At 40.9% G+C, this 16693-nt stretch overlaps 1 protein-coding gene across 1 annotated transcript in view; it reads left to right on the forward strand.

The window, feature by feature from the left end:
• The window catches only part of SNTB1 (syntrophin beta 1), a 106239-nt gene that overhangs the window by 66845 nt on the left and 22701 nt on the right, over positions 1-16693 (forward strand). The window contains exon 3 of the mRNA XM_048940831.1: positions 1688-1895. Within this exon, the coding sequence (XP_048796788.1) occupies positions 1688-1895 (208 nt within the window). The remainder of the gene's footprint in view (positions 1-1687; positions 1896-16693) is intronic.

A 16693-nucleotide genomic window follows, 5' to 3' on the forward strand; every position in this document is an offset into this window, starting at 1 on the left:
TACGTAAGAGCTGTTATATTCAGAAAGTGCTGAGTTCCAGTGACTTCACTGAGGGAAGTGCACTATTGTGTTGGCTCAGCGGTTTCCGGAAAATAATCCCACTTTTTGAACTATATAAGCAGTCGTTTAGAACCCTGAACAGTTCAGTTGCTTCATTTGGAAAGTCATGACCTTTTCTATCTTTAGAGCAATGTCTGCTTGGAGACTTCCCCTTCCGAAAATGGACAAACGAGACGAGCAGCCCTCATCCTCTCAGCCCCAGAGAGCTACACAGATTGAGTTGCCTTCTGTTCTTCTGCTTGGTTTTAATCAATTAATTAAAAACTCTCAATTGTTAGTCAAGCTCTGAATTGCAGGATTTTGTAATTGCATAACAAATATTTGTATTACAGTAGTCTTGAACCTCAATCTGAAAAAGTTCTACTGAACTTACTACTTTTCTAATAGAGAAAGGAGTCATCGTGTGTCCCAGAGGGCAGGCAGCAATGCACAGGACAGAAGGCTGAGGCTCAAATCTGAGGTTGAAGTTGTCTGGGTGACATTCAGGAAAAGGAACTGTGTTTAAAGTGAAAAAGCACAAATGTAAGTGCAGTTCAGTTATGGACAATCAGCAGAGCTTGGTTTTATAATTGCTACATGAAGATAAAGCAGGCTATTATTTAGTGGGTTATTTAGCAAATGGTCAAGTAAAAGTGATCCACAAAGTCCACTGCTAATTAACTGCTACTAACTTCACTTCACTGAGAGCAGTGCTGAAATAGCAGCAACTGTCTCTCAAAGCATTCTTGTTATTGTTAGTAAAGATGTTGGCACAGTTCTCATAACCACAGTAGACAGGACCCATTTCCCTGAAACTGTATTGGTCTGTGCTTTTGAAACCACAGCTGTGGGGTAGAAGCCCACAGGATGGTTTAGTAAAAATGTTTTGGGGGAAAAGCATCTCTCCCTGCAAGACTTTGGAAAACTGTAAAAGATTGCCGGAAGCAATCATACAGTTGTGGTTAGTGCTTTCTTGCCATCACTGGTAGCAGGGTCTAAATGGAACGTTGTGGGTATTTTGCTACTCCTGGGTAAGGCCAATTACACTCGGCTTCTAGTTCATGCTGAGTGGTGTTGCTGAAACTGCAGTGTAGTCCTAAGAAAATTCCTTTGTTTAGGATTAGGATTTTTTGCTTCCTTTAGCTTTGTATGTATAAAATAAACATACTGAGAAACTTTAGGTGAGCTATAAACATACAGATAAAGAAGGTGGCAGCTCACCCTGAGTTTCTCCTGTTTTTTGATGGGTACCATGGCAGAGTGCAAAGCCTGGGGAGCTGCTGAGCAGGAAGGGTAGGTGAGCACCCAGAAAAACTTTCATAATATCTTCTAAAACAATGAACGAACGCTCCTCCTGCCTATGCATTTGAAACTCCTATTGACTTGCCAGATGCGGGGTTGAATCAGCAATGAAAGTAACTGGCAAATTACTTCTCAAAGATCAGTAATTTGCAGTAACATCAGAACAGACCTGAGTTCAATTAGAGGATCTCACTCTGTTCAGATGTTGTAAAGGTAAGTTTTTAGTGCTAGGTCTTGAAATTAGTATCCTCCAGTTTAACTGGTAGCTATCACTAAGTGAGGTAATAAATGTAGTCATAAAGCAGTATCTGAGTGAACATAATCTTTTTCCCCCCCATTTTTCTAGACTTATTGAAGTTCATTCACCTGATGCCAAGCACACCGTGGTTCTCAGGAGTAAGGACTCAGCTACTGCCCAGGCCTGGTTCAATGCCATCCACTCCAGTGTCAATGATCTCATCCCCAGGGTGATTGCAGAGGTCAGAGACCAGCTGGGTAAAGCAGGGATTGCTGGAAGTCGAGAGATTAGACATCTAGGCTGGCTTGCAGAAAAGGTAATGGAAATGTTCTTATTTTCATTTTTAAGTTCTCTTTCTTGCTATAAGGTTCTGGGTTTTTATTCAGCTTTCATTGAAGACCCTTCTTTTCTTAATGTGCCAAATATCTTGATTACCTTGATTTTGTTTTGTTTTGTTTTGCTTTGTTTTGTTTTGTTTTGCTTTAATGTAACTGGAAAGTTCTTTGAGGCTTCAGTACACCAAGTAGTGAAGGCTTTCCCGCGAGATCACAAGTCTCATGACCTGTCCAGGTGAAGTGTGTGGTGTCAGAAAAATTTGATGGCAGCCTCAGACTCCGCTATATTACATCTCCTGATCATGTATGTGAGGCTGCCTGCCTTTGTCCCCCTCCTGCTGCTGTCCTGGGAACAAAGACTCAGCTGTACTCAGATCTGGTGAGGCCGCACCTAGAGTATTGTGTTCAGTTTTGGGCCCCTCACTACAGGGAAGACATTGAGGGCCTGGAATGTGTCCAGAGAAGGGCAACAAAACTGGTGAGGGGTCTGGAGCACAAGTCTTATGAGGAGCGGCTGAGGGAGCTGGGATTGTTCAGTCTGGAGAAGAGGACCTCATTGCACTCTACAACTTTATGAAGGGAGATTGTAATGAGGAAGGGTTTGTCCTTTTCCCCCAAGTAATAAACAAGACCTGAGAAAATGGTCACAAGTGGAGGAGGTTTAGATAAGGAAAAACATTTTCTCTCAGAGAGTGGTCAGGCACTGGAATGGCTGCCTAGGGAGATGCTGGAGTTGCTGTCCCTGGCAGTGTTCAAGAGGAGTCTGGATGAGGAGCTACGAGATATGGTTTAGTGCTTGTGGTAGCAATGGTAATGGGAGGACGGTTGGACTAGATGATCTTGTAGGTCCTTTCCAACCTTGTGACTCTGATTCTATGATTAGCATTATAGGGAGTGTGAAAATCTGGGGAAAATAATCTCAGCTCCACCTAAAAACACAGAAGCCTCAGTGAGTAAATTTTCATAGCATTAAGCTGGGCAGCTGTAAAGTGTTGAACCTTGTTTTCTCTTCATATCCATTTCTATAAACTTAAGAAGAACTGAGTCTGCAAGTCCTCTTCTGTTCTAAAATCCTTGCCTTTGAAAGGGTAACCACTCTGTAGCAGATTATGTACACCTTATACTTAGTAAATTAACAGATCATTTGAAGTGGACACATTACATGCTTCTTGTTTGTGAATATCCTGTTCTTATTATCAGGTGTGTGATCAATAGTGCTTGGCACTAGTGGGGTGCATGTAGGCAGCTGTGAGTGTGGTCTCTTAGCACAGCCACAAATGGAATGCGTGGACAGGAGATGGGCTGCATTCTGAATAGTTTTAATTGCAATAAAGATTCTTTTGGCTGAAAATGTTTACAGTAATCCATGCTATTGTTTTAAAACTCTGCAAGAGTTCTCTTTTCCTATTGCTGAAAGTAATGTTTCTTCTTGTGGAGGAAACACCCTTAAGGTGTTTTCTTCTTGTCAGATACTACATGATATCCCATTCACACACTTCTTTCCCCTCTTCATTCTGCCTTACAGACCACATGTCTGTGGTTCATGTTATTCAGCATGGCCCATGCTGCTGATTTTAGTGGCAAAACTAAAATGTGTTGCTTTTAATAGCACCAAGTTGCAGTTCATCCAGTTCCAGGGTATTTAGAATGGCTGTCATCAAGAGCTGGCCTTGAGAGATTTGTAACAGCCTTGTAACCAAAAGTTAATGTTTTTTTAACTAAACTAACCATCCAGAGCTTTGCAATAGTAATGCTGTGAGGTCAGAAGATCCCAGCTTCTTCTTTTTTAGGAGACCCATATAAAGGTAGAGAAAATCTCTACATATGGTAAAAATCTATGTTAAATTGCTTTTTTTACTGAACTTTGGGCTGTAAATCCTGGATGTAAAAGATCACCTGAAGAGTGGGAGAGGAGAGTTCAAACTGTACAGGGAGCTGTTCCAGAGGTGTTCGAGTCAGCTGGGTGCTGACCGCAGGGCATTCTGTGCCCCGTGTGCTGAACACAAGATAGCCAGAAATGAAATTCTGCAGTGATTTTTGGAGCAACACCAGGAACAATGACTTCCTTCTCCTGGGGTGCACTTCCCTTCCATGTTCACTGTTGCTTAGTTTCTAAATGCTGGAGCTTAGAAAGCAAAATTGTGAGGGAATGGACCTCATTATTAGCAGCCACAAAATAAAATATGTGTTTTGTATTCCTCTCGATGGTGCCATTAATTTCTCTCTGGTATGTTGTGGCATATCTTGCCATTTTTCCATAGGTAGCAGTTGGAAGAAATCTGAACTCAGGTTTGGTAAGCTTGGTAGGCTATAACTTTTAAGACTGCTTCTACAGTATCAGATTGTGTTTCTTACATAGCATATCGTCACAGTGAGTTCTCAGTAAATTGAAGTGATGATAGCTGAGATGAATTCCTTTGGCTGTCTAGGGAATGCAAAATGTAATCCCATAGAAATTCCACCATAATTTGCTGTGATTACTCTCTGCTTTCATTAAACTATTTCCTGGTTTGACATTTTTTATATGTCTCTGCTCTAAACTTAGCTCTGAACTTCAACCTTAACATTTCTACAAAAATAGATTCATTAGCTGAGCCTCCCTCAGGTGGGTAATATTAACATTAATAGTAGGATATCGAAAGTACTACACAATTGCATGCTAATGGGATTCTTCCACTTCCACTGAAATCTGATAAGATTGCCCTGAATTTATGGGCAGGAACGCTCGGTCCTGTAGGTCAGCCTTGTCAGGGGGCAAGGAACTCCCTGCCTTTGCCCCAGGGTGTGCACATGTGCCCATCAGCATTTAAAGCAAGGGCCCTGCATCACTTGAAGAAAGCAAACTATTGTGTGGCTTTATTATAGGTAAGGAGAAAAACAGCCAGAAGCAGTCATTAGAGATGCCAAGTTCCCTGTTTTAGAGAGACACTGACCTTGTACTATCCTTGACCTTACCGGATGGGTTCTGAAGCCAGCCAAGGATTAGGCAGTTATGTTAAATGCTGGCATCCTAAAACGTGCCTGCAACTAAGAAAAATGTCAAGTGCTGGTTTATAGTGAAATGTGTGGACTCACCATAACCTTTCTTGTATTTCTCATTAACCAGCAAAACTTGTGGCATTAACAAGTGTGTTAGTGGGAGGGAACAGCTGCATGTGGGTGTTAATCTTTTTTTAATCCTAAACCTTTTTTTTAGGGCTCCCTGTAAAGATACTACTAATGACCAAATACGGAAAGAGAAGTAATATAATCCCTGAGGAGCTTCTCCATGTGCATATTAGTTGCCCCTCTTCTTTCCAGTAATGCTCTCAAATCCCTTTAAGAATGTATTTTCACTTCTCACCCATTTTTTTTATGGTTCTGGGCATCCTGTGGGTTAGAGGGGAGCTGAAACAGGCACTCCTGCTTTTCTCATTAAATTTACCCAGCTACTGCTGAGTTCCTTTGTGAGAAGCAAGCTCTGCTCTTGCATTGGAGAGTCAACTTATCAAGGAAATGATGGTTTATTTTGTCGCTTCATAATGTCTGTTCCAGTAGATTGAGATACTACTGACAAAATTTTATCTCGATTTTTGCTTCTTTAATGCAAACGCGATGAGGTGTTCTGGACAAAGTGGTTTTGCAAAGGTTGTTTTTTCCTATTCAGAAATTGGCTACACGAGCGCTGGAACTGCAGTGAGGTGCCAGCCCTGTAGCTAGGTCAGTAAAAACCAAAAACCCAACCAGAAAAGAAACCCCCATGTTTCTGCCTCTCATTGTTCTTTCTGTGCCGGTGATGCTTTAAATGCAGACTTGGCAAAAGGAAAAACCACTTCTGTAGCCGGAGAACATTCTGCTTTCTGAATGCCAAACATCTCAGCAGACAATAGGTTTGCTAAAATGGTCTCAAGGCTCCTTTGAGAAACTTGAAAATAGGGATGGCTGCAAGTTGGCTTTTATAATGGTAATATTTGGAGCAGCAAGAAAAATGCTTCTCTTGGTTTTTCTTGCTGGATCTTAACTTCAGCATTTCACTCACATTTACATAGCTCTGCACACTCCAGGAAAATGTGTCACTGCTCTCAGAAATCTGATGGGAGATGAGAATGGAGAAAATACCTGATATGGAGGGAAAATAGCCAGACGGGCATGATGAATTAGAGGTGTTTTTCAGCTCGTGACGCTATCTCTGAAATGAGAAATGTGTTAATATATTACAGGCTGTTCAGTCTCCTCAGACCTTAGATAACCATATCACTGAATTGAGCTGAAGTGTAGGACATGTCATAGCAGTGATCTTCAGTGTGGAGCTCTCTGTTTCAGCATTGTATTTATCTTCCCGTTTTCCCTCTACTTCTGAGTAGGGAGTGATAGCAGTGAGACTGTGGGACATGCAAGCTGTCCAAACAAGATTTAGACAAATGACATAAGAGCTTATTTGAAGGCTTTTTTTTCCTCCAGTATGAAATGAAAACGTTTCTGTTTTACCATTTCCTTTGCACCTATGTTCATTGGTTAGAAAAACAAGCAGACAGAAACAGAGCCGCATTGTTATTCTTATCACAGGGCTGCGAGTTTTCAAAGAAGAGAAGAGATGCTTCAGTTTTAAAATTTTATATAATTCCTGAATTTCTAGAACAGACTTTGAACAGTGACCTTAAAACGTCTTTGCATGAGAAAACCACCAGCCTGTCGCCATGTAGTTAAAGCATTTTGACTTTATTTAACAGCGTGAGCATCTGCTTTTAACCACCTTCCTGTGACACAGTATAAAAGCACAGCAGGTGCTGGACAGCATTTAGAAATCCCTGGCATGGCTGTGTCCCTGGCTGCGGTGCCTTTGATGCCGATACGTGGCCACATGTGCAGCTCTGGGCTGGCTGCTGCTGTGCCCCTCAACTCTCCCAGCCCTCCTATCGCTGTGGTAGCAGTGCCCATCTGTCCCTGTAATGTGCCAGATCAGATGGTTATGCTGGCAGAAAACTCATTACTTTTTGGGGAAAACACAGATTCCAGTGCCAGAGTAGTGAGAGCACGTGGCAGAGGTGTAGGGGCTGGGTGATGGGGCTGCCTCTTTCAGCAGCATGTAGCTCCTCAGCTGTGCAGGAGATAAGTCTGGGTTGCACTGATCGCCAGCTCTTCATTCTGACTTGAGAAAATACCTGTGTGTTAAGTCTGAAACTGTAGTGAACTTTGGGCTGTACTGTTCTAACCCGTATTGCAAATCAGCATATTGCTTAACCAGATAAATAACCTGCTAGAAACATTGGAGTTTGCTCAGAAAACTGTAATTCCAGTCTGTTTTTTCTTTCTTGCAAGGAAATTGTGTTCATGTAGTGTTCATGTGGTCTTATGAATTTCCAGTCTTTACAGCTTTTTTTTTCTTCATTCAGTCTAGGTATTCTTTAGTAGTTATGCATTCCTTCTCTCTCTCTCTCTCCCTCCATCTCTCTCTCTCTTTCCTTCTCTCTCTCTGTCTCTCTTTACCCATCTATAAGACAAGCAAGGCAGTTTGGACCTGGCTTGTTCTGAATGGCTAGAAGACCTGATTTGTCATACTGATAACATACAGATGGTCATAACCTTAACGTTAGTCTGACCTTCTGTAGTTCACACGTACCTCAAATTGGAAAATCATGCATTTAGAAATTAGAAATTGTATTTTTAAATTCTGACTAATTACTTGCTGTGGAGCCCTTCAGTAGAAATGGAGAGTCCTATTTTTGCCCTCTGTCACTTACCCTCATAACTTATTAATGCCAGAACTTATTTGTTTGCTTTGTAAAATACCACAACAGAGCACTTAATTACATTAACAGTCTTCATTATCTGGGATAGCGATCAGCCTGACCTACGGAAAGACGTAAACCTGAACTAGCATGTAGTAATTTCCTCTCCCTGATTCAGTGAGGTCCACAGTGAGGTCAATTCATCAACAGTAATATCGATCTCTTGTTGTTTTAGGTGCATTCAGTAAATGGATATATTCAGAAAAATTCTAGCTAAAAGCAGTCATTTCATTAATGTAGCACATGCTTTTTTTCCATGTGCTGATGAAAGCTGAGTTGAGCAAATGATAAATTTAAGTCAGGAGGAAGTGCTCAGTACAAAGGGATTAGAAAGAGGAGTAAGTGTAAAGATTGGGCTGGTAAATCATGAAAAATTACAGGATTAGGGTAGTAAATTGAAGGTATGACAGTGAAAGGTCTGAGCTTGAAAGTTAGTCTGTGGTACAGCTTGTTTTTTTAGGGCAGAAGAAAACAAAACCTGTGATCAGATAATTACAGAGCACGGTTCTACAGGGGGTGAATGCTATTGTGCTTGTGTGAGCCTTCAGATGCAAAAGCATTCTCTCAGAATTTGAGCTGAAGTATAAAGTGAGGCCCCGCATGTCCCCTTGCCTTTCCCACAAGAGTTGAGTTGGCTCTGGCCAGATTCCAGCAGAAGTAATTACACTGTGCCTGTTCTCCCTTCTACATTTTGATCTGTTTCAGCAGTGCTCATTCTGATTTCACGATCCACATAAACCTCAGAAAAGAAGAGAAAGTTTCTTTCTAATGTCATTCTGCTCTGGTTTTAACTTCTCCCTTCCTTCACCCGGAGACTGGTGAGGTCTGAGCTGTAACGCCTGCTCCAGCGAAGCCTGGGGAGGACAAGAGGTGCTGCTCAGATTGCAGGTGCTGCCTCTGCTTCTGGGTCAGAAGGATCGCAGGCCTTGAAAGGGAAGGAGGAGAGAGTGCCGTAAGGAAATGGGCAGGTTTGCAGCCTGCTGGACTGGAGGAGCTGTTTCTTTTGGCAGAGCTGTGTTTGCAGGAGCACATGCTGGCATGGTCCTGAGCACAGTTGCTTTCCACGGTTCAGTAGGCCACTAAGGCATTGGAACTTAACTCTTTTTTGTACGTTACCCTATTCTCCATCTTTTGCCTTGGCAGCTGCAGTTGGATCTGTCTGCGAGGATCCACCACCCTTTATGCAGATGCTGGTTTAGCTCACCGTAGGGACTGCACAGCTCCAAAAGCCCGTGTCTGAATGTATGTGCATTCAAGTTCAGCTGGAAAAAAAAGCAGGAGTGATGTAGGTATGGTGTGAAGGAAGGCTTTGATCCTTTTCCTCCTGAAGCAGGTGAAAGGCCTTTTTTTCTCTCAGCTTCTGACAGTAAATACTGCAAGAAATACAATGAAAGAATTGGGAACTGTAGTGCTGCTTAGTTCTCACACGTGATGTAAACGCAACAAATAAAGCACATTGCATAAGGAGGGAGACACATCTCCTGAATGCATATGAAACCTGGCCTTCAGTGGGTGCCCTTCTGAGTGGAGCTGCACTGCTAAGGAAAGCTCCCAGCATTTGCTGTCAAATCAATGCCCACCCAGCTGTGTTCTTTTTCTTCAGTGTTACCTTTATTCTCTTTTTCTGCTCTGTATCCTGAAGTTAAAAAGTCACTTTCAGGGAAATGGAAAGGTAGAATCACAGAATTATTAAGGTTGGAAAAGACCTCGAAGATCATCCAGTTCAACCATCAACCCATATTCAGACTGAAATTAGGAGCACTATGACCTTCAGGCTCTGCCCATTGTGAATTCCTCTCACCCTAGTCCCCAGTTTTTGTTTTTTTTTTTCTCTAGCACAACAGTGCTCTCATTTCAGCCTTTTTGATTAATAATGTAAGTAAATTGATTAGAAAGCAGCAGAATAGGCCATTAAAAAAAATACTCCTTCTACCCTGCAGTCCCACCAAAACCCTCAGTCAGTAAGAATGCAGGCAAATGTAGTGCTGTTCCTGGTAAAAATGACCCAATTTGGAGTAATTTTTGTTGCTTTTTCCACTTCATTTTTAAGTAATGCTGCCCTATCCTGCTCTGTTGTTGAGTTTCCAGTCAGAGGTGTGTTGTCCCTACCCACAAGTGCTTTTAGGACACTTTAGATAGTTAATGTTTGAGGGATATTGCAACACAGCAGAGTAGACGTTGGTAAAAGCAGAAGCAATATGCCTTGTATTCTGTTTTGCCAAACAACTGCTAACAGAGAAAAATAAACAGTTCTCTAAAAATACTTTGAGAAGAAGCTGTGTTCTCTGTTGGAAAGAGGGACTGACCTTTAGAAGAATAGGAGAGTTAAAAAAAAAAAAAGTGATGAGGGATAAGTTACATGCACTATAATTTTCAGTGTGGCAAGACATTTACTCAATGCAGACTCTACAAATCCAGTCCAATTTTAATCCTCAACCTCTGTTTGTGTAATAGGTTCCTGAGGCTATTAATGCCAGCCTTTTACCTTTTACCATATCCTGTAAAAATAAAATTATACCCATCATACCATGACAGCCCTTACAAAAATGTGCCATTAGACAATTATAATGCAACACAGCAACTCTGGAGACTGCAAAGAAGTATTTCTCTTACAGCCTAATTGTTGTATCAATAGCATTTTCAACGCACTCAGTTACTGAGAAAGAAAAGAACATGATGATACCATATGTAAAATAGTGTATTTTGGAGTATCGATTTCTGAGTCTGACTGCAACAAGAGTGCTTGAGTTATGAGCCAAATCCTCGTAAGAACTGTACTTGAAACAAATCCATGGTTGAAAAGGTTTCTTCTATCATTTCTCTTCTCTCCCACTGTCATGTGGGTGTCTGTTTTATTTTCATTATTTTAAGACAGGAAATGTTTTGACATTGGAGTTTTAAATAAAAGGAGTAATAGGGCTGATTAAAAACGGTTCTTGTATTCCCTTCCCCCAGATCCTTCGATTCTGAAGATTTATTTTCATCTGCAGAATTACTCTCTCTGTTTAACCGGACAGTAATTGATAGTGCACATCAAGATAATTAGTCTAACTAGTCTCCTAAAGCCCAAACCCCATGGCTACCTTTAAGTTCTGCATTGTCTATATTGTAACATAAATAAAAGCTTTAGCAAAGGACTGAAAAAAATAGCAAATTGATAGCACGGGAGCCTCCCTGCCCTCTCTGCAGGGTTTCCTCTTCTCATTTTTAATGAGGCCTGTATTAGTTGTCATTTGTACCTCCCCTGATGAATAGTTGGAAAGAAAAGCTTGCTATGTGCACAGCAAAATTTGTGCCAAGTTGCTGACCTTTGCTTTTGCTAAGACCTCATTTGAGTCTCAGTCCCAAGCCCAAGCATATTGTTGGATCAATCATGTTGATTTTTGGCTCTGATAGTAATGCACAGCTAATGAGTTGTGTGGTGTACATATTAACCTCAGACCTGGCAGCACTAATGCCAAGCACGTAGCAGAATCACGCTGGGGCATCAGAAAAGACATACAGTGCAGGCATCTTAATAGAGGCAGACAATTAAAAACAGTATCACAGGTTCAGTGCTTGTGGGATGTAGGACTTAATCAAAGCAGGAAAACAAAGCATCTTTTGTCTTTTTGGAAAAAAAAATCTCAACATCATAAATATGCTTTATGATCTGTGAAATAGAGAGGAAAGCCTGAATGTTTAAGCAGCAAGATAATGATTTTACTACCAAAAGGGATTCTACTTTGAGGAATAGCCATTGAATAACACTAGATTTAAACTTGTTGGAGATTACCATGTAATGATTATCATGACATTTCAAGGAATTTGTAAGCAATGGTATAAGTTTTGGTTTACCAACTGCATGACATGTTATTTAGCAATACTTCAGCAAAGGTCTTATATCCTTACAAGTAAAATTTCCTAAGACCAAGTGTTGAATTCCCAGAATCAGCCAGCACTGCTGATTTTGAAAGCAGCTGTTTCTGATCACTGACAAAAGTAACACTTCCCTCAAAGGAACAGATTTTGATCTCTTTTTACAAATATAAATCTAGGGAGAGACAATATGTTGCTCATCAACAATGTGGAAAGATGGACAAAAATCTCAACATGCATAGCATCCTTCTCCTGGCTCATTTCCTACTTTTAGGATTAGGAAAGGAAAGGAAGAGTTGCACAATGGATGCATAAAAAAGCAATGTTTTCAGTTTTGATATAAGTCCTAAACAGCCAGCTGCAGGGAACAGGGAAACAAAGATGGAATAAATGTGATTTTCGAAGGTCGCACGCAGGTTGTGGCCCCTTCTTTATGCAATGAAAACTAATCAATAAGGCCAAAGAAACATGTCTGCTTGAAACAGAAAATCAAGTGAAATGAACGGGAAAACCTGAAGTACATAGAGATGCAATCTTTGATGTTCATGTTTGACTTTGGGCGAAGCAGTACCAAGTCCTGGCGGAAAGTGGGCATGAGGAAAGAAAAGTGGTCTCACACCCACATGAAGCATGGGGAATGTACCCTGTCAGATGTATGTACGTGTAGAGAAACTGGGTGCTGTTGTAACATCCCAGACCTCACAGCAGAACCTGTTGGATTTACGCTGGATTTTTTTTTTTAGTGCTACCACATTGCACAAAAGTAATGCAGTTTTATTAGAGGTGTTGTACGTGAATCTGAGAAATAAGCACAGAATAAGATCCATAGAAAAAATGCACAGTCTATTGTAGATTTTTTCTTGCTGAAAATGTCACACAAAATCATGTTTTTCTTGTGCTATAATAGTCATGTTGTGTGTTTTCCTCTTTTAATCTACTTGTGCTGGCACTTTCTGTTAATGCACAGCTTAGTCTTATCTCAGTACAGGGGATGAGAAGAGTCAGAAAGTGAAAAATGGCAGCACTTAGATGGCATGCTGTTGAGTGAGCTATCTCTCCAGCAGGTGACATAGGGTGGTTAACTACAGCAGCTTCAGCAGGTTCCAGCTTGTTTCCAGCTCCAGTTCAAGACTGTTGAGGATCATCTCAAAGACCTGGAGAGATACCTACGAATATACATATTTCCAGTTTTTTAAAGGGAGTTTCCTCTCCTCCTTTGGAAGACTGTGTCTGCTTGTGCAGTATGCCCAGAACAGGCTGCCCAGAGAAGATCTGAAACCCTGCAGATGTTCAAGGCCCAGTCGGATTGGGCCCTGGGCAGTCTGACCCAATGAGTGGCAACTTTAAGCCATTTTATAAATCTATGATTAATAAACTTAGTGTGCGAGAAGGCAAAGAGGACATTTATTCATCTGTCTACCAGAAGGAAAGCGAGTGTATGTACTCAGAGCTGCTGTTCGTAGTGCAGTATCGTTTGTGTTGAAGGCAAATGGACTTACCAGAATTTGCTGAGATGTTATTTGGATTCCCTGAAGTTCAGGTTCTCATACAGTAGTGGTAGTCTGACTGGAAGGAAACACCTGGGTTTTAATCACTAGACACTAACAACAGCCACAGTGAGGATTCCTGAAACACAGTGTGAGCACATAGTGTTTTTGTTGGGATTTTTTTTTATACTTTTCTACTGAGCAGAGGCTGCTGTGCATGCTTGCATTTACTGATCTTGTACTAAAAATAGTTGCAGACATTGGCCAGAGTGGGCTTCCAATATGTAATAATGGATGCAACTGCTTTTGTGTGCTTTATGCTGGAAATGTCAGTGATGTTTATGGAAACAGCTCTAAAAAGTTCACTTTGAGGAGAGGCCTGCTATGGAAATAGAAGACTACCCTTTGTTTATGGAATGAAAAGAGTAAATTGATATGAGAAGAAGCATTTTGTGGTATTCTCTCTGCCTCATCTCCTGTCATTCTATGTGCAAGGCATTGTGCAGGGCCCTACATTAATGGAGGCTATGGAATTACCCAAACCTTTAAGGCCGTTGTGCAAGATTGCAACATGAAGAGTACTACTAGAAACAGAGCCTGCTCCGAACTCAAACCATCTGAGCAGTGAGGAAGTATGGAACCATGCATTAGTCAGTGTGTTTCTACTGTGATCTCTGCCTGTGAGAATTAAACCAAGTGGATGAGTGTAGAAGGAGGAATGCAGATTGGGGTAGGGAAAAGTGGGATAACATCAGAAGAGAGTGTGAGCATTGGTAAGGTGAAGCTGAGCTAACAGGATCCTGCAGGATGCCCACCGTGGAAGGAGTAGCTATGGGATGTTCTGCAGAGACCACGGGGCAGAGATAGGTGTACCAAATATGGTCTGGGTGGTGTTGGAGCAATCCACTATTGGAAAGGATAAGACCACCTTTCTCTGAACCCTTTATAACCTTAGAAGATTGATTCTTTGCAGCTGCAGGAAAGTTTCAAAGAGGGGAATTTTGGCTTCTCTGTGTTCTTTCACTTCAGATTGGACACAAGAGGCTGTTAGTGCTCATCAAAGGTCATGTACATCATCAGTTTCCATTAGCCTGGATACTGTTGAGAAAAACTTCAGTCTCAGCTTGCTTTAAATAATTTTAAACAGCTGCTTGGATAGTTGCAAGCACAAGCAGAAGGAATGAGTTGAGATTGTAGGATAGCATCCAAGCAAGTGAACAGTTCTGAAAAACATTTATGAGGAACCAACCATTGACTGATAGCAGTTACGGACCTGCAGCTCTCTGTGGACCTGCAGAGGGCTTCAGTGTTCAAAGTTTTGGCAGCAGAAGCATTGCAGGCTACTCTGCTGGAAAAGTGAAATACAAGAATACCAACCAGTCTTAGAGGTAACGTAGATCACAGATTGCTTCTGTACGGGGAGAGCAAATAGCCATCACATCCTGTGCCAGCCCCAGAGGTTATCAGTGCAGTGCCCAGGGTTCAGCAGCAGTGAAGGCTGTGTGTATGCGCAGATAACAGCAAAGGGAGTTCACCTCTGATCTCTTTGCCTTCTTCCACTGATCTGCAGTTCTCCCCTAAAATTCCCTATAGCTGATTTTCCCTTCTGATTTTGTCTGAGTTGTCTGAGGATGCTCGTTGTCTGAGGATATGCTTCTGAATAAATGATGCTTTTAAAGAGGTGCTGCTTATATGCATGAAAATGTGTAATAGCTAGCCTGATTTCCATCTGATGTAATTGAGGAGTAAATCCTTTGACGTCAACAGAATTGAAAGGGTATAAATATAATTGAAGTCAGGTCCTATATTTTTAAGGCTAAGCCTAGAAAATGCTGCAGCCTATTCTCCGCTCTCTCTTTTCTCTTTCAAGCCTAGTCACAAATATGAGTGTCTTAACTGGGACTCAGTCTATTTCTGCTCGGTTTAATCAAAGATCTGTCAGTAAAGAATTTTTACGAGATGAAAAGGTGAAGTCCTCCTGACCCCCCTACCTATCTTTAGAAAATCTCATTGGCTGCTGTTTCTGAAAAATCTCGGCAGCAGTTGTTCTTTTTTCCACTGGTCAGTTATGTTAAGCAGCGTATCTGTAGCTATGTTTAGTTCTGAACACAAACAGGCAGAAATGAAAGCTTTTTGGCAAGCAGAGAATATGATTTTCAACTCATTCTCACAGAATGGTGTTAATTAATAGATTGTTTTCTGACAAATAGTTAATTGTGCCTGGCTATTTTCCATATGGCTAAAGGAAGTAAGCCAACAAGGGCATAGCACTTTAAATCCCAGAAATTTTGATATTAAACTACTGGCATGATATGCAATCCAATTTGCTGTACTTTTAAAAGGAGTTCTGTGGGTATTAGCATATGACAGTATCACTGGAGTATGTTGTTTCCAATTTTCTTTTGTACACTTCTATACTGGTGTTATCAGCTGAGTTACTCTTCGTATCAACATATATAAGAAGACTAGACAAACTGAAAAAGAAGCTTCAAGTAAAATATGAAGATTTATCTTCATAGTAGGAATAAAGATGGAATGAATAACTTTACAAAATTTCTCAATGTCTTTCGAGCAAATATATTTCTGATGCTGAGGGCAGAATCAGAAGAAGTAACTTGATAATATTCATACCTGTTCATCCTCTTGGGCTTTGCACTTCACTGTAGCAGCAGAAGTGATACTAAATCCCTGCAGTTTATGTTACCCTCAGCCAGTTCTTTCTGTAAGTGGCTGGCATTTGCTGGCTGCAGTGATTTATTAGCCTGCAGCAGGAAACATCCTTCCATTGATGAAATCAGTAGGATCTTGAGATTGCGTATCTCTTGTGCCAAAAAGAGGTTTTTCTCTTCAGGTATGTGATATGTTTGTGAAGAGATATAAAAGTCTAATGCAGTTTGCAAGAAGTTCTTTATTTCATTAAGTTAGTTCTAAGGAGATGACCTGTAGCGTGTTGTCTGTTTATACTGACTTTGGAAATTAACTTTATTCTTCTAAAGTATTTATTTAAAGAAATGTTCAGTTCTCAATAGAATCATCCCATGAGTAATTACATACTAAGGTTTTAGCAAAAATACGAAACGCTATGAATTAAAAGCAGATAAAGAGCATTAGCTTTCAAAATTGCATAGCTTGTAGCATGTAATTTGTTGATATTTGTAGGATTTGGGTCTGTAGATTGATGGCCCTAATTGTCTGTCCTTTAGTAATCTCGATGAAATAACATGGCACAGCACTAAATCCATTTGTCCTGTGTGGCTAATTTAAAGCTCAGCGTAGATAACTGCCAAGTAGAGGGTTCTTTATGTTTGTCTTGTTCATATGGCTCTGTTGAATATTCATGTTCTCTATTAACACATGCCCTTCAAATTTGCTGCATTTTGTCACAGATCGTAGATTAATTAAACAAGTTTTTTTTTGCCGTAAACCGCAGGGCTGTGATCTTGTCAGATCTTCTAATATAAGCAGTATCAGGTCTGGGAAGGGGATACTGGAGGGCTGGAAAATGGCAGCTCACATCTTGACTGCAGCTCTAAGTCTCCTACCTTGAATCCCTTTACTAAAAGGATAGGTCATCTACTTGGAATAGAGAGATTTTATAAAAGCTGAGCTCTCATTTTCATTGTAGGTTCCTGGCCGCAATGAAAAGCTTGAAACTATGGAATGTCA

Source organism: Lagopus muta, chromosome 3, assembly GCF_023343835.1.
Source record: "Lagopus muta isolate bLagMut1 chromosome 3, bLagMut1 primary, whole genome shotgun sequence".
Taxonomy (NCBI): Eukaryota; Metazoa; Chordata; class Aves; order Galliformes; family Phasianidae; genus Lagopus; species Lagopus muta.